Source organism: Bactrocera neohumeralis, chromosome 3, assembly GCF_024586455.1.
Source record: "Bactrocera neohumeralis isolate Rockhampton chromosome 3, APGP_CSIRO_Bneo_wtdbg2-racon-allhic-juicebox.fasta_v2, whole genome shotgun sequence".
Lineage (NCBI taxonomy): Eukaryota > Metazoa > Arthropoda > Insecta > Diptera > Tephritidae > Bactrocera > Bactrocera neohumeralis.
The window spans coordinates 67831890-67857864 of NC_065920.1; the positions used below are offsets into that span (position 1 = coordinate 67831890).

The 25975-nt window shown below is 37.4% G+C and overlaps 1 protein-coding gene across 13 annotated transcripts; it reads left to right on the forward strand.

Annotated features, from left to right (window-relative positions):
* Positions 1-1502: 1502 nt before the first annotated feature.
* On the forward strand, positions 1503-25361 carry LOC126753089 (adenylate cyclase type 3). 13 transcript variants are annotated; one of them, XM_050464224.1, is made up of 21 exons: positions 1503-1746; positions 9664-10232; positions 10298-10508; positions 10577-10736; positions 10794-10943; positions 13015-13133; positions 13248-13359; positions 15994-16121; positions 16319-16477; positions 16535-16673; positions 16734-16936; positions 18308-18466; positions 18532-18736; positions 18814-19069; positions 19142-19214; positions 19279-19354; positions 20286-20511; positions 20574-20656; positions 20717-21064; positions 21239-21346; positions 23390-25361. In XM_050464224.1, exons 2-21 carry the CDS (start codon positions 9920-9922, stop codon positions 23603-23605), a joined length of 3444 nt encoding a protein of 1147 aa, XP_050320181.1. In that variant the 5' UTR covers positions 1503-1746; positions 9664-9919; the 3' UTR covers positions 23606-25361. The 13 variants fall into 13 exon arrangements, with proteins under 13 accessions (XP_050320181.1, XP_050320194.1, XP_050320183.1 ...); XM_050464237.1 differs by having other exon boundaries at positions 10322-10508; XM_050464226.1 differs by having other exon boundaries at positions 9754-10232.
* Positions 25362-25975: the final 614 nt, after the last annotated feature.

Consider the following 25975-nt stretch of genomic DNA (forward strand, 5'->3'; position numbering starts at 1 on the left):
AGAGACTGCGGCTACGCTGGATGGGTTATGTCTTCCGTATGGATAAAACTACTACAGCTCTGAGACTATTCGATGTAGTAATCGCCGAGGTAAGCAGAGGAAAAGAAGGACCTCCACCACTCCGTTCCCACGACAGTCGGGTCTACGTAACCGGAACGGACCCGGATTTTTATCTGGCCAAGGACTGTCAACTCGGCAGAATTCTGCCGCTACAACAACAAGGACCTCCACTCAATTGGAAAGACTAGGTGGAGAAGGACCAGGCTTGGCTTTGTCTCCAATTGGCGCTACTTTGCAAAAAGAAGAAGCGACTGGCGCGCTGTTGTTATTTAGTAAAGAAGAAGTAGGCTACACTGGCTAGGTCATATCGTCCGAATGGATGAAAACACACCAGCCTGAGGGTATTCGACGCAGTATTCGCCGCGCGGAAGCAGAGGAAGAGGAAGACCTCCCTTCGTTGGCAAGACCAAGTATATAAGGACCTAGCTATACTTATATCTTCAATTGGCGCCAAGCAGTAAATAGGAAGAACGACTGGCGCGCTGTTGTAAACCCGGCTATAACCACGTAAGCGGTGTCTGCACCAATAAAGAAGAAGAACTGGTTTTCGACGGACCTCTGTTGGACCAAACTTTCGATTCATTTGCGGCGTTAGAGTCCAAATTACACTCATTTCGCTTTGGCCGATTCTTTAATATTGATAATTTTAATAATTTATTCACTATTTTAATCATTTAACGGGTTTCAACTAAAAATAGCTGTTTGTAGCGCCAACTTAACGACTAACGCTTAATTAAAATCATCCATCACATCACATACATACATATGTTAGCTCTATGTAAGAAGGCATGGTATATAAAGAATAATTGTGTAAGTTATAAGCACTGACAACTGCCGACAGCAATATGACAGCCAACGAATGCGCTCTGGGCACTGCATGTCTAAGCAACTATAATCAAATTAATATTTATTGTTATTGCTGTAATTGCTATTTCTTACACACAAGACAATTTACAAGGACATGAACACTTCATTCATATCCGCTACGCGTGCACAAGCGCTCAGAGAACTCAGCGAGAAAAAAGCATAAACGCGTAGAGAGAAATTGAGAAATAGAGAGAGAGCGCGCAATCAACATATGTTCTCCCTTATCACAATGTCCTGCCAGCATGCCATTTGTGTTTGTTTATATGCGGTATTCGCGCCTTTTGACAGGTAACTTGGCAGTAGCCAACAGCCGACAACAAGCAAACAACAAAATCAGACAGACAGACAGCCGAGTAATTGCACGCGCGTGCTGCGCTCAGTTTATGTTCCCTTGGAGCTTTTAACTGCCATATGCGCTCTGAGTTTCTCAAGCACTCACGAGCTTTTTGCTTTTGCAACAACAAAAACGGCAAAAAAAGCACACATAACTATTATATTAAGTAATCCATCTTGCTGGCTGCAATGGCAAGTTCCTGTCAAATTCCAGATTCAGTCTTTCGTTTGGAATAGTTAAGGATGAACACCTGACTCGATAACTCGCACAACGAATTGTGTTACAACAAATATTTGTGAACAAAAAAAAAAAACACACAAGAAAAAATGCTTGAATAAAATACATAAAAAAGGTATATGTGTTTGTGTGCTTAGTGAAAAATGCGAAATGCAAATAACGCCTAAAAGCATGCTAAACAATTTTGAAAAGTTTGTTTGTTTGACGTAAAGTGGAAATTTTTGAAGATTTGCTTGCAATGTTTAGTGGTTTGTGTTGAAAAAATGCTAAAAAGGCACAAAAAACTGCAGCCAAGCAATCAATTTATACAATGGCAGCAATGTCAAGATTTGTGTGTGTACCTTTTTGTTGCGCGTCATACATATGCCTGCCACATAAATTCCGCTACTCAACTTCTTTTCCTGCAAATTTTTAAGTTGAACATTAGGAAGTGAAAAATTATTGCATTTGGCATATATTTTTTATTTCTTTTGACAATTTTCTTTTTTAAGGTATTGCATGAAAATTAAATGGCCACATGTGTATACACATATAACATCCCTTAATTTGTATACTCGCAACATCCCGCAATGAGCTTTAAGAGTTTTTCCTTCGACAAGCAGACTACTGCAAATAAGCATACATATAAATATATATATACATATATATATAAACAGATATTCAAACAAATACATAAACACGGCGAACACCTCCGAACTCTGTCAGTGCGTGACACCTAAGCGCATACATACACCCATATAGCCATCTTGGCTGGCTGTCGCACACGCTGCCTGCCCGACTGCCTTGGCAGACAAAGTTAGCTTAGAGTGTTGTTGTGCGTTTAGCTGCTTTTCAGCCATCTTAGCATAAAGTGCTGCCAGTTTCCGCTTGCTGCGATTGAAACGCAATACCTGTGTCAATGTCTGCGAGCGTGCGTTGCTCAAAATACATACATACATACTATACATATGTGATTTTGTGCATGCTTGTATATGTGTGTGTGCATGCGTGCGGGTACGCGTGCTGGGAATTTATTGGCAAAATGGCATTTGAAATTTTTACCACATCTCAATGTGACATGCGAGTCGATTGTAAACAAAAACGTGCCAAAGAAAAACAGAAATGCAAGCTAAACACACACATGTGTAAATACATTAGGGTGTCCGTTATTGATCACCACACATTGTAATACACTTATGCCAACGATTTTTCCAGTCCTCGAAACACTATTTATAAGCACTGCTTCAGTGAATATATAGTATATATTTATCTCTTCGATCGAGTGAAAACGGCTTCCACGGAGCGGCAATTTCAGTTTAGGAAACAAGAAGAAATCACACATAGCCAAATCTGTTGAATATGGTGATTAATCGATGGTATACATTGCGATTTTGGTTTTAAATTCGGTCACAATCGTGGCTCGTGCCGATGGAAAATTATAATTTTTTAAAATCTATGAATTGTTCTTTCACAATTCCGGCCGTTTTCGACGCATCTTCTCACGCAAACGCCTCATTACGGCCAAATAGAACTCCTTATTAACCATCTGTCCCTCCGGAACAAATTCATGAGGCACCAAAGATTCGTGATTCGATAAAACAATGAGCATTACCTTGATTTTGAGCGGCATTCCGATGATTGTTGAGTTGTTTGCATATTGAACTCATAAAACTATCTCTCATCGGCCGTTATAATGCTCTTCATTAACGTAGGGTCGGAATTTCCACGATAAAGCATATCCAAAGAGACCTGTTTACGGTACTCTTTTTGAAAAAAATTCAGCTTTATCGGGACGAGCCGAGCAAGAACGCGTTTCATATCCAGATGTCGGGCTCTCTTGCCATCTCTATGACTCAAGTGAGATGATGATCAAGCATCAAATACTTCACATTTTTAATATGTTCATCAGTTGAAGAGGTTGAAGGTCGTTCAGATCGAGGCGAGGTCTGGTACACTGGTAATCCCAGTTTCCTGATGGGTGATATTGAGGTGGTGTGATCCCTATTCGGATACATACAGGTATGTCCAAGGGCGTTTATCGTGCGTCAACAAACTGCTGTGCACTCTAGCAACAGGTGCTCGGGAGTTTTCGGCTTCATGTCGCAGAATCGGCAATTAGCACAAAAAGCTATACACACGTTAGATGGGTTCTTTTTGAGCTTACAATACCCAGTAGGAAATGTCACAACTACCCGGAATTTGTCCTTAGGAAGGTTGATTACACTTTTAAATCTCATGAGATTATAACCAATAATTAGGAACTTTGTTTGGCACATACCTGTGAGTTGTTTCCAATACCTTTCTGTGCCCAGTCTCTCCTCCTTCCGGAGCAGCTGCTTTCTGGTAAGGGGACCGACCTCAATGCAGGGTTTCGCTCCAGTCTAATTGGAGGTAGCTGCGGAGCGGATAGGCTGTTCAGTCGTTCTATACTGAGATCACTTTAAGTGCCGCCTTGACTATCACTGACTATGGCGATACTTTTATTGCGAAAGTTGCGTTGGATGTTTATTTCTACACACTCACTAATAGCAAAGACTTCTTCTTCTTTATTGGCGTAGACACCACTTACGGTGTTATAGCCGACTTTATAATAGCGCACCAGTCGTTCTTCCTTTTCGCGGTTTGGCACCAACTGCGATTCTAAGAGTAGCTAGGTCCTTCTACACCTGGTCTTTCCAACGGAGTGGAGGTCTTCCTCTTCCTCTGCTTCACCCGGCGGGTGCTACTCACAGAGCTGCAATATTTTAATCCATTCTGACGACATGACTGGCTAGCAGTCTAGCCGCTGTGTTTGATTCACTGAACTATGTCAATGTCGTCGTATATCTCGTACAGCTCAACGTTCCATCGACTGCGGTATTCCCCGTTGCCGTTGTGCAAAGGACCACACATTTTCCTTTCTCTCGAAAACTCGTAACGCCACAAGGACTTCTGCTTGAAAAACACCACATAGGTATGGAAAGTTTGGTACACGGTTCTGCATCGCCAGCACCAATGCTCCCGACTTTTTCGAACCGTCAGTGTTACACTTAATAGCGATGTCCTTTAGCGGTAAGTTAATCGGTAACTTTTTTGCAAAGTTTACCCTTTTGGTAATGATTTCCCTAGCGCTATTGGTGTTTCATCTCAGTTTGCTGGGACGAGTTTACCTTCCGTTTACTATACCCTTCTGCTGTCATTTGAAGTATAATATGCTTAGCTGATTGCTTGATTACTAGCTGGAGCAGTGCCAGTTCCATCTTGACCTCGAAGGCTGCCGTTTACTGAGGCGATGTAATCCCTGCTCAGATACATAGATTCAAGTGCCTTTATCGTGCGTCTACAGATTTGCTGTGCATTCTAGAAACAGGTGCTCGGGAGTTTTCGATTACACATTGCACCCGATGCACAGACACAGGCTTTGAAGCCCTACCGAAATCTGTAGGTTTACTTGATTAATGCAAAATATTATATAGGGAAAGAAATATAATTTGGGCACAGTTTGAATTGAAGATAAAATGTTTATTTACGCAGAATCATTTTTAAGGTAAAACTGCAACTTCAGCGGAGAAATTACGGACTCCCTAATAGTATAAATGTATGTACATATACATCCTTAAGCAGACAAATAAAGTGAAAGTAATAGCGTAGCCCTTGAAAAAATTGTAATGCATTTTATGATGCCAGCATAACACTCACACACATACACAAACATAATTCATACACACATACATGCATGCATGTCCTCTGAACTATTGCTTAATTACATATAAACGGATGTGAAAGCAGCTCGAACAGACGCTGACACACATACATACACAACAATAACAAAAAACATATAAAAACACAGAAAAACAAGAAACAACCCAGAGAAAACAACTAACAACACAGAAATGCGACAACAACACACACAAAAGCATACAAAATGCATTCGCACAAAAGACATTGGCTGGACCTTGAGCAGTTCCTACAAGTCGTGAGCGACACAAAAACACACACACATACATACGCCACCATGCATACGTATCGCAGTCCAGTAAAAACACCCACACTTTATAGTTGTTTTTGTTGCTTTTGTTTAAATATGTGTACATAGTGAAACTAAAATTGACCGTGCGGCTCCTTTTTCGTGGATGAGTTATGTGTTAGCGCGAAGTAAAAGCTTTCGGCGCACACCATGGCCCAACCCACCGACAAACCCGTCTAAGGGAGGCATTAACTATGCGACAACCTTGCGCACCCACTCTTCGATGGGGATTTGTATTTGGTCGCCACTTTGTTTGTGCGGCAATGGCTTTTATTATTAGCACATTTCCGCGTAAATATTGAATGCGCTTAGTTAGGAAACTGCGTTGCTTTTTCAATGCTCCTGTAACGGTATTAAAAGGATTTTCAAACGGTGACATATATATAAGAGCGCTTAGTAGTGCATGATTGGCGAGGATTTCGCTTTATTTAAAATTTGTTATTTAACTTTTTGTGACAGTTTAATTTTGTAGGCTTGAACTTGGCACTCAGGGAGGCGGTTAAAAGTATGCAACTTATGAAAGATTAAAGCCCTTTGTGTGCTTAATTAGCAAGTATGCAAAGTAGTATAGCAGAAAAAATCTATAGTTTTTAATATTTAATCACCGCGAGTGAAAAATTATTCTGCTGTTGTATTCGTAAGCCATTGGTAAGGGCGTATACGTAACAAAGTTATTTGGACTTGTTGTAATACACTTTGACCATATGTATTTTCAGGTCACCTATATATAAATGATCATGATTATGAGAAAAGTTCAAATCCGGTTGACTGTCTGCTTGTCCGTCCATCCATCCGTGCAAGTTGTAACTTGAGTAAAAATTGCAATATTTTGAAGAAATTTGGTATGCGCGTTCACTGGCAAAAAAAATGTCAAGTTCGTAGATGGGCATCACCAAATTAAGATATAAAACTGTAATTTGGAACAGGGAATCGCAGGATCAAGGGGCACCTGTGGGAAAAAATTTAAAAAGTGGGCGTGCTCCGCCCGCTAATAAGATTAAAGTAAATATCTCCTAAGCCAAAAAAACTACAACAACGAAATTTTTCTAGCGCAAATATACCGACAGTGTGAAACTAGATAAAATCGGATGATAATCCCGCTCACTCCCTATATAACGGTACTGTTAAAAACTACTGGAACCTACTGACCGATTTCGATTAAATTTAGTACTTGACACTTTTCTCATATTCCTATGTCACAGTGCGAAAATTGGCGAAATTGAACTACAACTACGCCTACTTGTCATATAACAAAATTTTAAATTTCACTTGATTCTTTCACTTTGCAGTAAATAAATCAGGAAGCAATTAATATAACAGGATACAATTTTGCGCTAATAATTTCTATAAGGTATGCCACTTTATGACCAAAAATTGTCAAAATCCAATCAAAACTGTTCAAGCCCCTAGGTACCGAATATGTAGACTCCAGTATCTATAGTTTACTTTTAAACGAAAATATGTACGACTCCTTTTGACTTCAATTCTTTACAGAGTAACTCCCAAAAAGTTTGAGAGCTCTTTTTGTGTTTGACAACAACGCTTATCGAATAAAGCTTCTACTACCTTATCTTAAAATCCAGGGTGTTCTTCGTCTTCCAAACCAAAATCACCACTTTTTTAAAGTGCCAAACTGGCATGGTCGTTCAGCTAGAGTATGTTGACTATAAACTGTTACCATAATATAATAACTTTAGCTGAGTTTCTTCAAATTAAAGTCATAAAAAGAACTCTTCACAAAACGCATAATTGCTTGAAATGAAAGACTTACTTGTGCACTGAAATAGGCTATGAAAGATTATAACGCTATACCCTTATAATACTGGGATTCGAGTCTGATTATGAAGACCCATCGGTATTGTGTACGGCTGTTTATATTGGATTGGAATTTATAGTGCCCTCTCATCTTAACACTGTATCATCTTATCCCAAGCATAGGGCTTTCAACAAGGTTGCCACATCTCATATGATTGAGCGCTGTTCTCACAGAGTAATTGGGAGTAATAAGACAAGTGCTACGATGGTTTTGATGAGATGCTTTCACTTGATTTGATTGTTTTTGTTAAATTGTAGGAATATCTGAAATAAAAAGTAACAATTCCATATTCGATGGTCTCCATAATATTTTTTCTTTACGGGTACGAACTCTTTTTGGCGTGCTGGCGACAGAAATTTAAGTAGGAGTTAAAAGAAATTAATTATTTTTGAATACAATTGAAGGTTTAAGTCAAATTGCCATGTTTTTTCGATAACTTATTGTAATTTTGAACATAACATTAAAAAACCTACGTTCATATAAACCCTAAAAAACTGAATAGTAATCATTTGGTGTCAGGTCCGGCCTATAAGGTGATTGCACAAGAACCTCCCAACCAAGCTCTTGGAGCTTCGGGCGAGTCACTATTGATGAGCTCGGCCTGTTATTGTCTCGTAGACGGTTCAATTGTTGACAGTACAAGTCCGAATTAAAAATTTGGCCGTAGGCAAGTGGCTGATAGTAGATGAAGCTCTGTCATTCCTACCAACCGCATAGTAAAACCTTCCTGACCATCATGTCTGGCTGGTGGTCGGTTTCGCTGACACATCGCGATTCGATCATGACCGTTTTCGCTTGAACTTGTCATAGGTGGCATACTTTTAATATCAGTAACCATTCGCTGCAAAAAGGGATCGATTTTATTGTTATTAGCAGCGTTTCGCAGATGGAAATTGGGTGCATGAAGTTTTTCTTATATTAACTAGTGTGGTACCAATACATTGATTTTATTTTTCTATCCAGCCTTATTAAAATGGTTCCAAACAGATTTTTCGACAATGTTTAGCTTCGAAACAATGCTTACCTAAAGGTCGGACTCGACGATTTTCATTATTTTTTTAATATATTTGACAAGTGGTGTGTCAGAAGGTGGTGTATCTTTTACATAAAAATTCTTGGGAAGAAATTGACGAAAGGAAAATGAGCAGTAAAGAGGTTTTCAATAGAGACGCTACAAAAGTAGGGCATTTCTCTTCAGTAAGGTTTGCAATTGTATCATGGAAAGATATACGATCTAACAACGAATCGAAATTATAAAAATTTACTACCGAAATCCGGAGCCAGTGGCCTCAACATTAAGAGCGTTACGTCCAATTTATGGTCGTCATAATCGTGCTGTCAGATCAAGATAAAAAATTGAGAGTAAATTAAAGCAAAAATTTTAATCCACAACCACAGTACAATATGTTCCCTTGCCAGTGAGACAAAGAAGTGCCCGTAGTGTCGAGAAGATTGTTGCCGCTAGCGCATCAATTGAGGAAAACCCAAATCAGTCTCTCACACGTTGTTCTCAAGCGCTGGACATCTCTGTGACGTCATTGTGGCGAATTTTGCGAAAAGATCATCATTACAAGATCAAATTGACGCCAGAACTGAAGCCGTTTGACAACCAGAAGAGTTGAATGCTCGTAAATCGGGCTGAGCAACAACTTGAAAAAGATCCGGATTTCGTAGAAAATGATCGTCATAATCATCTTTAGCGACGAAGCTCATTTCTGGCTAATGGCTTTGTTAATAAGCAAAGTATGCGTTATTGGTCAGGCAGCAATCCACACATACTCCATGTGTCACCGGCGGCATTGTTTGGCCGTACTTCTTCCATGATCGAGACCGGCACATTACTGTGAGTGGGAATCAATGATAGCCGAACATTTTTGGCCCGAATTGGATGATATAGACTTGGAAAATATGTATCGGCCGATTTATGCTTGAAAACCGCCGAAAATGGGTTCAGCGTCTGGACTTCTGCAAGCATGCCCGTGGTGGCCATGCAAAAGAAATCGAGTTCCATACATAATGGCAACAAATGTACTTGCACAGGATTAAAGAATTTCATTTTAATTTTTTCACTTTTGTAGCGCTCTTATTGAAAAACCCGTTACCATTACAAAGAACTATTAGTCGAATAAAGCTAAAGTGTTCTTGTAGAGAGAACTTCAATATGATTTAATCTAACAATTGAAGCAATAACTGAAATAAAAATTAAAATTTCCATATTCAAAGATCGAGGCGGAACTCTTTTGGCTGTCAGTAATGTTTAAATAAGTTAATCGGCTTCTATAACAAATTTATTAATTTTTATTACTGAAACTTCTATTTTTTATTGAAACTTGTTTTCCCATAATATCTTCATTCATGCAACAGGTATCAGCATACTGAAACAAATCATTTTCGTGGCATACACATACATACACACACACTTACTTGGTTGTGAGTCACAATACCAATATTTAGTGAGGCAACAATTAAATTAACGCCATCACAGCTAAACGAACAATCGAATTAAATTTGAAAACAACAACAGAACCACAACAAAAAACAAACCACCAAACTGGGTGAAACTGGGAAAAAACCAAAACAAAAACGACTAATCAAATTCAAATATAAAACTAACTTCAGAATGCTAGAGACCAGATCAACGGTAAATATACCGTTGAATGGCTTACGAAAGAACCACAAACCAACGAGTTCCACAACGGAGAACGGCGGCTACAACGCTTCCGATGCTGAAAAGGGTACAGTCGGCAGCAATGGCAAGAATGGCAATGCGGACAATAATGTGGTCGATATACCCGAAGCTGTGTTGGAGAAACTGTTTCGCAACTATGTTTTCAAACAGCGGCGTGCAGGCTCCAAATGGTTCATATTTGCTACATTTCTTTGCACCATTTGGATCTTGATTATACCGCACCAATCGGAGATGGTACCGAATGGTGAGTAGTTTGTGTTTGTAACTCTTGCTTTTATACCAAGTTACTTGCTTTTATGGTGTATGAAGTCATTTGTGTTTATATGCTTAAAGCGTTTCTGGTGTTTTCCACCGTCACTTTAATAATGATGAGAGTAATGCTGGATCGGCGCGTGCTTGATCGCAAGCGATTCGAAACGGTGCACAAGCGTTTAACGCTGCACGGTACGCTTATGCTTTGGTTTCTATTTTTCGCCAATATTCTAACCTATTATGAGCTACAAACGAAACCATCGCCAAGGTAACATTTTTCATTACATTTTTTATGAAAAAATTTATATTACTCCTTCTATCTCTTTTATTTTACAGAGAAGTGCTAGGTTGGATCGCACTTTTCAACTTTCTCATCTATATTACCTTGCCCATGCAGCTTTTCTATGGTGGCTGTCTGTTGGGCTTTGCGAGTTTGGTTATGTTTCCTCTAACCGCATTTACGTATGGCAATATGAGACCGCTCTTCTGGGAGCAAGTAAATTTTGCATGCAATAATACTTTTTTTAATAAAAATACATTAAAATCTTTCTAGATGATAGCCAGTTTTATTATGATTTTTACTGCGGCTCTTATTGGTGTGCTGTGTTATTTCATGAGTGAGGCGAAGCAGCGGCGTGCTTTTCTAGAGGCTAAGAAGAGTTTGGAAGTCAAAATGGTTATTGAGGAACAATCCGCTGAACAGGTTGGCAATTGATAAACTAGTATTTCAATAATTTAGATACAAAAATTGCGGTACTAACCTTTTTAAGTATTTTACTCGGATCTCCGTTAAGTGAATACCCCATCTGATCAAATTTGATTCGGACTGATCCTACGCGCGCCAACCGAATAACCCTTTTTTTATTTACAACTTTCGTTAATATTACTGTAGAAAAAGTAGTAGTAAGACTTTTTAATTTCAATTTCGGCCGAGAACCCATTCGTCGAAATATTTTTTTCTGTCAGTAACATCTGGGACAAATGACACATCAAAATAATCATTAGTGTTTAGTATACGCTTGTCTTTCTGAAGTACATACTTGTAAATTTCTTGTGCCGAAACATTCAGAATGATGGAAAAGGCCTTCGATGATAATTGTTTGTCGCGAGCAAGTGTTTTTGATTCGTACAAATTATTCATAGAGGGTCAAGAACGTGTCGACGATGAATCACGTCCAAGACGGCCGACAACATCGATGATCACTACTTCTATAAACTAAAGGAATTGGTGCTTGAGAATCGACGATTAACAGTCAAAATTTTACTGGTATCGTTGGAATATCGGAAGGATCAGTGTAAAACCATTTTGAAAGATCATTTAGGCCTAATAAAAGTGAAAGTATTATTGGTTCAAAAATCAATTATTTTTACGAAAAGCAGCGTCGCGTTAACGACTGTAAAACAATGCTTTCCGACTACTAGAATGTCATGAAACGTATTATTACTGGCGATGAGTCTTGGATCTATGCTTACAACTCGGAAACAGATGATCAATCGGCCGAATATCGTGGCAAAGGTAAGCCGAAGCCGAAAAAACTAAGTCAAAGCAGGTCACAAATAAAGGTTATGTTGACAGGTATCGATTATCGAAATGTGGTGCAATCCGAACTCCTTCCGAATCGGCCAAACTGTCAACAAGGAATACTATTTGCGTGTTATAAGTCGTTTGTGCGAAGATATGCGTAAAAAAAGGCCGGAATTATGGACCAAGAACTCTTGGTTTTTGCATCACTATAATGAACCGTCGCATACTGCATTTAATCTTCGTCAGTCTCTCGACAAAATTTCTACCAATATCGTACCGTAACTACCGTATTCTCCTGATTTAGCTCCGCGTGATTTGTGGCCATTTGGCAAACTCAAACAACCGCTCCGGAGAAACCGTTTTGAGTCAATTAAATAAATAAAACGTGAATCGTTACGCGTTTTGAAGGCTATTCCGGAAATTGATTTTTAAAACTGTTTCGAGGATTGGAAAAACTTTGGCAGTTTGAGCTCCATATTTTTTGAGAGATAGTAGAGGATCTTAACAGCTCTTATGTATCGACTCCGTACTTTTTAGTTAATGTTTTGAATAGGAAGTGTATTAATGTTAAATACATACCACAGAGCTTGATATTTTGCAATAACGACGTCGAGTAGAGGTCGCAAAGGGATGCCAGACAACGCATCATTACTTGTGACAAGACGTGGGCTTATGAATATGGCGTCGAAACCGTCCAACCAATTAGCAAATGGCTCTCCAAAAATGAGCTGAACCGAAAAAAACGCTAATTCGGTCTAAAATTAAGGTGATTTTCATTATACGAAACGAGAGATGCGGCGCCTTGGGATTTTTTCTGTTTTCGAAACTAAAAATCCACGCCATGAGTACAATGGAGCTTTTAAAAGTCATTCGCGGGAGGCACTGAAGGCCAATCGAGCCGAGCCAAGACTAATAGCGCTGGTACTTTCATAAAAGTGGTCTATTTTGAAGGCGATAATCATGATTTGTCTAAAATACTTTAAAATGTTGTCTTTGGGTCAGTCTAGGTCAAATTTGATCATATAGTATTTAAAGACTTTCAAAATATTTCTGTCTGTATTTTCTAAGTTCTATTCAAAGGAACTGAAAATTGAAATTGTATTAAAAACTTCGGCTACATAGATTTAGTTACAAATTGTAAATTAATTCCATAAAACACGAATGTCGGGTTTTCTTAAATCAAAAACCAGTCTCGTTACTTAATTGCCCTATATATGTATATATCTATATTTTGAATATCTCTATCCAGGAACGTTTACTACTGTCTGTACTACCGAAACATGTAGCTGTAAAAATGCGACAGGATCTTGGTTCAACAAGCTCGGAGCCGTTCAAGAAAATTTATATGAGCAGGCACGAAAATGTGAGGTATGTTATGAAAAAATGTAAATGTATACTTATCTTTCATTATAACATTCTTACAAAATTTATAAATATTGAACCTATTCATATCTATGCAATTTTTGTTTTGTATAATTTCAGCATTCTTTATGCGGACATCGTTGGATTTACAGCCATATCGTCTACTTACAGTGCACAGGACCTTGTTAAAATGTTAAATGAACTATTTGCGCGATTCGATAGTCTATCTGAGGTAAATGCTTATAACACCTTACTAGCTAAAAAATACTTTTAAATTTAATTTATAAAGGAATTTCTAACGTAGTTACAATATTGATAAAATTATCAATCAAATTTCGTAATTTATTATAAATTTTACTCTGAAATTTTCTTGATTCCACAAAAATATAATAATGGATCACCATTTCGGGATTCCCTACTTTTTTTAAAGAAAAAACTCAGAAACTTCGAATTTAAGTGGGAATGTTTATTATCATTCGAAAAAAACATTCTTTGGAATTTATTTTTTGAAGATTATCTCTTTCAAATGTTGGCAGCGTCAACTTCTCAGATAGTGCATCCATTGAGTCCACTTTTCGATGGCTCTTTCGAGTATTTCGACTGGTAACTGGCGAATGACAAGCGTGATATTTTGCTCCAAGGCCTGAATAAGAGCGGGATTGTCCGCATAGACTTTAGACTTTACATAGTCCCTCAAGAAAAAGTCTTAGGTCGTGATATCACACGATCTTTATTTCCAATCGACCAATCGTTAGAAGTAGCGTCGCCTTCACGAACTTCAATTTCAGACATCAAATAGTAGGTTATCATGGCGTGATCGCCATTGACGGTTACGTTCTCACCGACATAATTTTTGAAGAAATATGGACCGATGATTCCGGCGGCCCACAAACCACATCAAACCATTGTCCTTCTGGATGAAATGACAGTTCTTGAATTTCTTCTGGTTGTTCTTCGTTCCAAATGCGGAACTTTTGCTTGTTTACATACCCGTTGAACCACAAATGGGCCTTATCGTTGAACAAAATTTGTATCGAAAACGTCGGATCTTCTTGGAGCACTACAAAAGCCCATAGAGCGAAGCGATGTCGCTTAGGAGTGTCGAGCGGCTTCAGTTCTTGTACAAGGTGTATTTTGTACACTTTCAATTTAAGATCTCGACGTAAAATGTGCCAAGTCATTCCATACGTCAGTCCGAGTTACTGCGAACGGCGCCGAATCGTCTCTCCACGATCTTCGTGTACAGTCTCAGCTACGGCTGCTATATTTTATTCACTGGGTGCTGAACGTGGTCTATTCGGTCTAATATTATTAAATGATGAATGATTGGTCTCAGGATTATGTTGAAGAGCGCGTAACACATTCTTTAGAGAACGTCGATTTGATTGATTGTAAAAGGGGTCTTAATTCAAATCTTAGCTTTGTTAGTCTACATAGTAGTAATTTATGTAACTTTTCATTTGGGACAAAATATATCGACAAAGCTTTGTTTTACAATATATTTTTACTTTAACTGTTATTTATATGATTAAAATTAGTCATCCGATTTGGCCTAATATTTTATTAAAAAAATTTCTAAAAAAAATATTTTTCTTTTTTCATATACGATTATGAATTTCCACAGGGATCTTCAAATAAAATCCTTATATAACCTAACTCTGGGACGGTTAGGTTCAATGTCTGATACATAAGATCGGTATCCTATTAAATAGAATTCCAGTATTCAGATGTTTTTAGTCGACAAAGCACTTTGAGCAAACGGGTGTTGAAGCCTTGATCTCACAAAAGTAGAACAGTTATTTGTATTTTATCTTCTTCCAAATAGCTTTTACAACTGGAATACTGAAAGAATCCCTCAAGAGTTCACTTGACCTCTGACGATCCACCTTGAGCCAAAAGAATCTTGCGGCAGCGCAAGAATTAATGGCAACCCTGCGCATGACAAGCTCCCGCGAAACCCAGCTAGCCGTTGGTAGAGCGTACGAAAAGAACGGAGCAACGACCTGTTCGCATTCCACCGATATCGGCCGGAGGTCGCCTTTTCTTGGCAACACATCAGTTTTGCAGTTATCTGCGATTCCACTGTGGCCTGACACTCATACTAGATCATCACTAAGTATTTTGCTGTTGTTTTAACGGTTATCTAGCCCTCGTTAGGGTGGTAAGGCTCAGATAAATTGTCATCGAGATCATCCAACGGCAGGACCATGAAAGTGCTGTTTCGATGGAGTCGGACCATAGGGAGATGAGTGTCAGATATGTAGAGTTAGCTGGGCATGCAAAAAGGTGGTTGGAGTCATGCGGAGATTCGTTGCATGCTGGACTTATGTTTGATTTATCGGGGTCGATTCTGGATAACTAAATTATTCTGGATCACTAAGCGACTCGATGTTATTGATAGCAAGGTTAGGCATGCCCTAACTAGTCTTCAACGCAATTTTATTGAGTTAATGGTCAAGAGGTTATAACCCTCTACAGAAACGTAAATATCTGCCGCGCAATATAGTTTCCTTCGAGTGAGTTTCTGGATTCTAAAATACTTACAGTTGTTATTATTCCGTCTTGTGCGTTAAAATATTTATTATTGTTATTTCCTTCAAGACCATTTGTTCATTTTCATTATTTTTATAAACACATCGCATCCTTCATACCATACATACACATATGCACCATTAACACATAACTTGCTGATAGTCTAACGGCCTTCAGTCTTGCCGACATTCGCTTACAACACAACACATCCTGCAGATCAATCACATTTATGGCATCTACTAGTGCCACATACAAACACATATGCTCATACATACATACATAAGCTGGTGGCACGATAGTAAACTTGTCACTTTTCTCACCTTTAATTACACAGAAATACCATCAGTTAAGAATTAAAATCCTTGGCGATTGCTATTATTGCATTAGTGGTGCACCTGACGAACGTCCTGACCATGCTGTGCTCTGTGTACATATGGGTCTTTCAATGGTGGAAGCTATTAAGTAAGTATACGCCACACCCCATTGCTGGTCTATCCAATGCTATCACCACTTAACTATGCGCATATATATATGTATATATGCTAGTATGTGTGTGTATGTAGCTCATGATAAAGTTTTGCATTTTTCTTGTAATACTGCAACATCTCTGTGTCTCTCTGTATTCCACTTTGTGTGCGCTTGTGTATGTGTGTGTGCAGATATGTGCAGCAGAAGGCCAATTCGCCTGTTGATATGAGAGTGGGCATACACACCGGTGCTATATTGGCTGGTATACTTGGTCAGCGGCAGTGGCAATTCGATATATACTCCAAAGATGTTGAGTTGGCTAATAAAATGGAATCAAGCGGCAAAGCCGGGTGAGTAGATTACCATACAGCAAGTGAACAATTTAGTCTTTATTTTATTACTTACAGACGTGTGCATATTTCGGACAAAACTCTAGCTTTTCTTAATGGCGCTTTTGAGGTGGAACCGGCATATGGTGAACGCATGGATGAGGCTTTGCGTATAGCAGGTCTGAAGACCTACTTCATAACCAATGTTTTGAAACCGGTAAATTTTGGAAAAACGTTTTTCAAATTTTTATTTGAATTTTAAATGTTTTTCTAACAGTTCTCCTCGCCCGTTGCCAAAAGAAATAGAGAATGTAGTGAAATTGTTGCTGGTAAAAAAACGGAGGCTGAGAAAATGGCAATCGTTGAGAAGGCAGTTGACGGTGGCGCTGTTAGGAATGTACGTCTAGTGAAAGTAATCAGTCCGAACACCAACTTCAAAGTACGCCTACAGGAGGAGCTAATCGCACGAGATGGTCATGAGTGAGTATAAGCAATTTTTTGCAATAATTATAAAATACAAGAAAAAGCGTTAACTTCGGCTGCACCAATGCTTTAATATCCCTCACAAAGTGAAGATGAGTTCGTAGATGGGCCTAATCGGACCACCGCCACGCCCTCAAAACGTCATTAATCGAAAACGTATAAAGACCCATAACTAAGCACTATCTTAATTTAGTGCTGTAATTTGGTACTGGGGATCGCAATAGCAATGTCATCTGTTGGCTAAAGATTTTGAAAAATGAGTGCAACTCGACCTCTAATTGGTTCAATATACATATCTCCTAAGCCACTTAAGCAATAATAACCAGTCCAGGAAAGCACCACAACCGGCATGGTAAGAATGGATGAAACCGGAAAATAACCAGGTCCATACCAAGAGCAGGCTGGTTCTTCTCGAAAAAGTTTAAAGCTGGAGTGTTCTCTTCCATCTGAACAATATGGCCAGCGCAGCCGTTGTCTCTTGATTCGCTGAACTATGTCAATGTCGTACAGCGCATGGTTCCATCGACTGCGGTTTTCGCCGTTGCCAATGCGCATAGGACTATAAATCTTTTGCAGAACCTCGAAAACTCGCAATGCCGACTCATCAGATGTTGTCATCGTCCCCGCCTCTGCACCATATAGCCGGGTGGGAATGATGAGGGACTTGCAGAGTTTGGTCTTTATTCGTTGGTGCTTTTTTGTCCATCCTGGCGTTAAAATCGTCAAGCGCTCCAGCAGCTCATTAAAAGACATCTTTGGTCATATCGTCAGTTTTATGTTGAAATATTTTGCTCTGATGCGGTTTGTGGCTAAACGCTCATTCAGCGGAGGGAATGCCAGGACTCGACTACAGAGTCTTTCTCCCACCACGTATGCCACGCCGAATTTGCGATCTTTTATATGGCCACTGTATAAATGTCACAAGGATCTACTTGTCCCATTCATCGCATTTCTTGGACTGGCATCGGAACCTTGCCAATTTAGGGACCGCACATTCCAGGTGCACGCTCTTAAATCATAGTCCTTGTTACGTTTGCTGTGGTCGTCATCAAAAGTGGGCTATTTCATCCGAGGCGTTTGTTTCCTTTTCATTGGAAGAGGTTTCTACTTGGAGAGTCACAAACCCAACGCACAACCTCAATAGGCGAGAATGGATAAAGGCAGATGAAACCTAAAACCCATATAACTAACAAGCCTTATGCACCTGAAGGTGTTTATCGGCTTCAATCCTTGCAAGTCGCAAGAGTATGAAATTTTCGGATATACCCGAACTTTGTCCCTCCTTACTTGCAGTTTAATAGTATGGAAATTTAATATTTTTGTAGTTTTTTCATTTATTTTTTAAAACCAATTCCACCTCAATTGCAGAGATCTCTCGAGTTGTACGAATATCTTCTTGAAATTCAAAAACAAAGGTTTGGAAGCTGCATATGCCGCTCATCGTGAACCCTTCTCTTCGCTACCATTGCTCGCAACTTTGCTCGTGCAGGCGTTAGACATTGGATACTCATATGCAGTGCTTCCAAGGTTTGTTATAATTAAGCATTGACTCCTTCGTTATTCCATAAAAATAAATAATATTTTTCTTTTAGATCGCAGCTGCATCTAATAAATATTTCTGCACCTTTAATACCCATGGCTATGCTTATCTTTATTTCAATAGCTGAGAGTTTTCCAAAATATTTACCTGAATCCTTAGTAAGCCTTAGCAAACGTTTCAACGACATAACATTCGTGCGGGAGTTGACTGCGATTATATTGGCCATGACCATAGGGCTCAGTAATGTTGTGGATATGGTGAGTAATACGGGAGAGCTTGTGAGGGCAAGCACTTAAATAATTATAATTTTTTACTTCAATCTCTACACTTTTAGTATTTCTATGTGACCTACTTGAAAACGGATCATGTTGTTTTGGATAGTGAAATCGAACCCATCACCGAGGGTGAGGGAATTATTGCTCCAGCTGAGCCATCTTTGGCATCATTGCTAGCAAATGCTACTATGGCGGATGAAATTCATATGTTTCCCTCATACATGAGTAATTATGCCGTGTTGATACTGATTGCGATTGCCGTCATTGCCCAGCTGACACATGTCACAAAAATTGTTCTAATGATCGTTATAACAGGTAATTGTGTTCGGGCGATCCTTTCAATTTTACTTAATTTTTATTAAAATCATAAATTATATTATTTTGTAGCCCTCCATTGCTATTGCAATATATTTCTCTTGGGCGATTTATATTCATTCGAGGACGAACTGGCCGCCAATCCGTAAGTTTGTAGCTACTTGAAGCTCTTTAAGAATATTCAAAATCTTTTATTTTATTTTTTTTAGCACAATACCCACCGCTTACAGACTGTCAGCGGTATTAATTCTTGTCACGTTGGCATTGTCGTTTCTTGTGCGTCATGTAAGTACACTATAGACATGATTTTTAAAAGCAAGTTGCAAAAGAACACTCATAGAACTTCCCTGGAGGTATTTAACGATCCTTCCTGAACTCGGAATAACTAGCTGATTTTGTGTCGTTTGTCTTACGATTTTAAGAGAGAAGAAATTAGGTTTGATGGTTCGCCTTCTGACTTAGCTCGCCTTCAAACGGATGATCTTTGGCTACCCAGAGGATACTTGGTCTAAGACCGGAAGTCGTGAGCTGCTAGATCTGTGTGTAAAAAAAAATCGTTTCTGGCCACTCCCAAGTGAATGCTCAGAGAACTTTCCTCTCTTGTGTAAACTTCTACACATGACTCCATCGTCCGATTTTACCGGTTATGTTATAGCCGGCATCATTTTTAAAGGGATATGGACCGATGATTCCACCGGCTCACAATCCACACCAAGCCGTTGGTTTTCTGGCTGAAATGGTAGCTCTTGAATTTCTTCAGGCTTCTCTTCGTTCCAAATGTTTCAATTTTGTTTGTTTACATACTCATTGAGCCAGAAATGGGCCTCATCGCTGAGCAAAATGTGGCTCGAAAAGGTCATATCTTCTTGGAATTTTTCAAGAGCCCATAGACCGAAACGATATCGCTTGGGAAGGTCGAGCGGCTTCAGTTCTTGCAGAAGCTGTATTTTGAACGCTTTCAACTTAAGATTTCGACGTAAAATGCGCCAACTCGTTCCATACGTCAGTCCAAGCACTATCGTAGTGATTCCGGAATTCTCTGTGAATGAAGCTTAATCGTGAATGAATAGGTGAATGTATAGACCAGTCAGAGTGACTTTTTGTCACTTTACGACTTATCCTTCAGCGTGTTCTTTTGCTAATACGTTATAAAATAACGTATTCCATATAGCCTCTGAAATACCAATGCTAACACATTTTCACAAAAAAACAACAGGTGGATCGTGAGGATCGTGTTATATTCAAGTGGAAAACCGAAGTCGCTGAGCAGCGTGAGAAGGCAACAGATATGCGTCGAAGAAACGAGGCACTTGTCTACAACATACTACCCGTGCATGTGGCCGAGCATTTTATGAAAAATACTAAACGTTCACACGATGATCTTTACTCGCAGAGTTATGCTGAGGTGGGTGTGCTGTTTGCGAGCATGCCCAATTTTTCAGGTATTACTATTTAGCATTCACCTCAATCAGCTAGTATTTGAATTATTTTCGAACTTTTACAGACTTTTATTCCGAGGAAACTGTAAATAATCAGGGACTTGAGTGCTTGCGCTTTCTCAATGAAGTTATTTCGGATTTCGATGCGGTACGTTTGTGTTTACTTTTAAGTGTTCAAATATTATTAGAATTCTTGAATACCTTATAGTTATTGGAGCTACCGCAATTTCAAGATATTATTAAGATCAAAACAATCGGTTCCACTTATATGGCTGCGAGCGGCATTAATTCGAATCGCGTAAGTAAACCCGACGATCCGATTACCAAACGCTGGTCCCACTTGGAAGTGCTGGTTGAATTCGCTTTGGAGTTGAAGAAAGCTTTGCAAGGTATCAATGAACAGTCGTTCAATCATTTTGTGCTCAAAATGGGTATCAATCATGGTCCCATCACGGCTGGCGTAATTGGTGCACGTAAACCACACTATGATATTTGGGGTAATACGGTAAATGTGGCATCGCGCATGGAGAGCACGGGTAAAGCAGGCGCTATACAGGTAAGCATAATCTAGTATGAAACATGTATTGAATTAAATAAGATTCCATTTACATATATGACAAAAAGTACCCAGAAATGTGTGACGTATGATTCCTTGTGAAAGAAATATCTATATGTAATAGGATTTATTTAGGTTATGCTTACTAATATATATCGAATTTTCAATTGACAGGTGACAGATGAGACTTGTGGCATTCTCCAAGAATTCGGTTACACCTTCCAGCAACGTGGACTTGTTAGCGTTAAGGGCAAAGGACAACTAATGACTTTCTATCTGCAAGTAAGTATTAATATAAGATCTTGTAAATAGAAATTGCTTATTTATGCTTTATATTGAAGGTTTTATTTTGCATAGCTTAAAAACTTGAACAGTAAATTTTCGCAAACTTCTCTTGAGGTGAATTTTTCACCAGTAAAAACATTCGACATAAACAAGAAAAATTAGTAAGCACTTGGTATCAGGTCTGGTGTATAAGGTGTATGCGTAAGACCCATCCAATCAAGCTCATGGAGCTGTTGTCACTACCTATTTGTGTTGCTTGGCGTAGACCTGATAGAAGACGATTTCTCTTCTATTAGCCAAAGCTGGTTGCTTTTAGAGCATTGCTTCCTTCAGATGGTCCAATTGTTAAGAGTACAAGTCATAAAATTCATTAAAATAGTAATACTACAAGGATTGTTGGTTTTTATTTCATAAATATACTCTATTTATTAGGAAATATCTCAATCAATACTTTTTTGTGCCTCCTTTTGCCTTAAACAACGCCTTAACCCTTTATGTCATTAAGTTTTTCATACCATTCATACCAAGTCTCCTTACTTGCTGGCATACTGTTGTTTATTGGCATTCTCCACTGAACCGTTCGTCTGACCTTCTCCACCCATGCTGAATACCATCCAGCATCTGCCTCTCTGAGTCTCCGATGAATCGTTGATGAATCCACTATCATTCCTGTCACATCACTAAGGTTATTTTTAATATCTGACGAGGATTTTAAGCATTCCAGTAGACAAGACAGTCGGATAAGCCTGGCTTGGGCAACTATCGTCTTTCGGACCCTTCCAGACTATTTTTTTTCGGGTAAAAAAACCCCGTCGTCCGACATTTGTTTTATGAAATCTGCGACAGTATTACACTTTCACAAACTTCTTACAAACACAATTGATACTTTAATGTTGTAAACAAACTCTTTATAGCACTATATATACAAGATAGAAATTATTTGACAATCCAATTAGGAATAGCGAACTTACTGAACTACGAGTACTCGACCGGTTTTATGTGCACACTACTGGTTATAGCCGCGCCAGTAATTTTTCCTTTTCGCTGTTTGGTACTAATTGGAGATTTCAAATGCAGCCAGGTTCTTCTCTATCTGGTATTTCTAACGGAGTAGCGTTCTTTCTCTCCCTCTGCTTCCCCCGGCGGGTGCTGCATCGAATACTCTCAAAGCTGGAGTAATTTCATCCATTCGGACGGCTTGACCTAGCCAGCTGCCGCTGTCTCTTAAATATGTCAATGTTGTCGTATATCTCGTACAGCTCATCGTTCTATCGATGTCAATGCTGAAAAGACTATAAATATAATTCTTCTACAGAACCTTTTTCTCGAAAACTCGTAACGTCGACTCATCAGATGTTGTCATCGTCCATGTTTCTGAAGCCTTATAGTCTTTGTTCGTCTACAGAGAACTCTACTTCTCAATTGCCTACTCAGTCCGAAGTAGCACCTGTTGGCAAGAGATATTCTGCATTGGATTTCGAGGCTGACGTTGTTGTTGGTGTTAATGCTGTTTCCAAAATACACGAAATTATCGACGACTTCGAAGTTATGACTGTCAACAGTGACATGAGAGCCACGTCGTGTATGCGACGACTGTTTGTTTGATGACTACCTCCCTCGTTGACTACCAGACCCATTTGCTGCGCTTCTTTGTCCAATTTGATATCAATAAAATCATGCAGGATAGGGAGTGACCTTGTCTGAAACCTTGTTTGATATTGAACGGCTCGGAGAGGTCCTTCCCGATCCTGACGGAGCTTTCGGTAGTGCTCAACGTCAGGTTACACAGCCGTATTAGTTTTTTGGGAATACTAAATTCAGACATAGTGGCATAAAGGCAGTTCCTTTTCGTGCTGTCAAAAGCAGTATTATAAAAAATTATTGTATATATACAATCTTTTATTATTATTTTATGTGATTTGTATAGTTTTAATTCAAACCTACAACTCACTTTGAAAACTGTTGTGAACAAAAAAACTATCCACACCAAAAAATTCGGTTTCAGTAAATAGTAACACAAATTTTAAAATTTTTTAACAGGGTAAAACTGATAAACGCAGCATCAACAAACAAACAATTCAGCAAGCGACAGAGGATCCAATTAAACAGTCAGTAGAAAACCACCCACAACCCACAAGCGAACAATGCAATGGACACTCGGCATTAGAACCCGATATAAAAACACCACTACTAGATGTGCTGGCACATGAAACGAATTCAACGGCTGATGGCGAAAGAGATGCATTAATAAACTAGATTTTACGAAAATAATAAAAATGACAACAACAAATATGCATGCAAGAAAAAACAACTCCAACTACATATACTAAGCCACAAAAGAAGAAAATATTCATAAAAGCTTACATAAGCTAATAGTAACAGAATTATGTAAAATAATGTGTAATGGTTTCCACAAACTGAAAATTAAATTTGCATGTGGAAATATTAATTTGAAGGTCCAAATACACATAATGTACACCCGAAAGGTGCTTACGTCCCCCAAACAAGAGCAACAGAAAATGTACAGAAGCAATATTCAAACAGTCATATACTATAACTACAAGCATAAAACATACATACGTATACTTAAAAACTTTAACTAAAAATAGAACATACACTTATTTAACAATATATAAGTATATACTTAACTATATAACGTAAAGCAAACGACATACATAAGAAATAGAAAAAAGTATAAGAAATATAAAAATTAAGTAACTAAAGATATTTATTAAATGTGATTAGCTAAGTAGTAAAATACAAGTAGTTTTGTTTTTGTAAGAATGTATATTTGCATTTTTCTGGGCTTATTTGTATACCCAATTTTGACTGCCAGACTTCCATTATTATTATTAGTATTATAAAAATATTTTATTTAAAAAAAAACTTGCTATAAAAAAGTGAATATTTTTTTAATGATTTTTCATTATAACAAAATCTATATTTTCTAAAATTTTTTAACGGTTTTGTTTTGACAAAAATTTGCTTTAAATCTACTAAACTAAGAAAATCGCACACTCAACGAAATCGCATGATATTTTATAGCTAGCTTGCATGCAATTTTTTTCTAACTAAGCAGCTCACCGAATATTTAAAAGCAATACACTTTAAAACAATTCTTAATTTATAAAACCGAATGTTTCAAAGCAATACACTTTACAATAGTTGTTTATTTAAATTTAATTAATAATTTATAATTTTAATGAAAATATATGTGCTTATAAATATATTAAAATTTTTTATTTTAAGATTATAAAAGGTGATCCGTTTCGAGGTTCCCTACTTTTTTAAAGAAAAAACACAGAATTTTCAAATTTAATGGGGAACAAAAATAACATGACACTTTGACACGAGTCACGCGTGATCTGTCAAAAAAATGCTATTGAAAAAAGTACCTCTAATTGGAGTTTTTTAATTGGTACATTTTTTTTAAATTAATATTATTTAGTTTTTAATTTGTACGTATCTACCAACTTATTGTTACCGATGCAGATTTTGAAATTTTTTTTTAGTAAAAAAAGGAGTGGGTTGAGTGCAATGCATTAAAAAATATAAATTAATAAATAATGCAAAAAATGGAACTAGCACATCACAAAAAAAAAGAACCAAATTTTTTTTGAATCCAGAATATTTTTTAAAAAAGTTTCAAAATTCTATTCAAAAATGGAATTAGCACATCGGATTAAAAAATGATCTTATAATTTGAAATACAGAATTGAAAGCAAAAAATGTAATCCCAAATGCCGGATTAAAAACATAATTTTAAACAGCTAATCCCAAGTTTGGAATTAAAAAAAAAATTGAGTTTATATTTTTTCGCGTTTGCGCACTTCGTGCTCTACGATTTTGAACTTAAGGTTGCACAGAGCCATTATCCTATTCAAAACAATCTAGAACAGTGTTACAAATTCTAACGATCTATAATTTATCAAATTTAATTCTGATTTTCAGATTAAAAAAAATTCAAATTAATTAACATTTTGGAAATCAAAACTTAATTATTAAATTTTAGATTAAGAGTTTTTAATAAAATATTTTTGCTTAAAAATTGAAATTTCAATTTAAATAAAATTAAAAATTAAAATTAAATTTCATTTTATATAAAATCGAAAATTAAATTTAAATTTTTACTTAAATAAAAATTAAATTTTGGTTTTTTCCTCAAAATTGGAATTATATATAGAAAATTTAATTTTTAATACAAAATATTGGCATTAAAAAATTTTTAATTTGGTTTTTTTAGATTTTGCTATTAAACAAACTTCAAATTTTTCAATTAAATTAAATTTAAAATTTTTGTATTACAAATTATGTTTCTAATTTTTAATACCAATTTTGGGAATAAAAACTTAATTTATAAATCTTGGATTAAACATTTCTCTAATTAAATTTAAACTTAAGTAAACAAATTTAAGTTAAATTTTGGGAATAATAATTCAATTTTTTATTAAAAATTTTAATTAATTAATTATACTTAATTATTAATTAAAAATTGTATGATTAAAAACTAAGTTTTCAATTAAGAAAAAATTAAATTACTTAAAAAAATTAATTATTAAATCTTTAATTAAACATTTCTTTAAATAAATTTAAACTTTTTTTTGATTAAAAATTAAGTTTGCAATT

Coding starts and splice junctions, on each gene's coding strand:
- LOC126753089 (XM_050464224.1), top strand. CDS start 9,920: ATGCTAGAGACCAGATCAACGGTAAATATACCGTTGAATGGCTTACGA. Junction 16,122..16,318: donor TCAATGGTGGAAGCTATTAA/GTAAGTATACGC, acceptor GTGTGTGTGCAG/ATATGTGCAGCAGAAGGCCA. Junction 21,065..21,238: donor GTAAAGCAGGCGCTATACAG/GTAAGCATAATC, acceptor TTCAATTGACAG/GTGACAGATGAGACTTGTGG.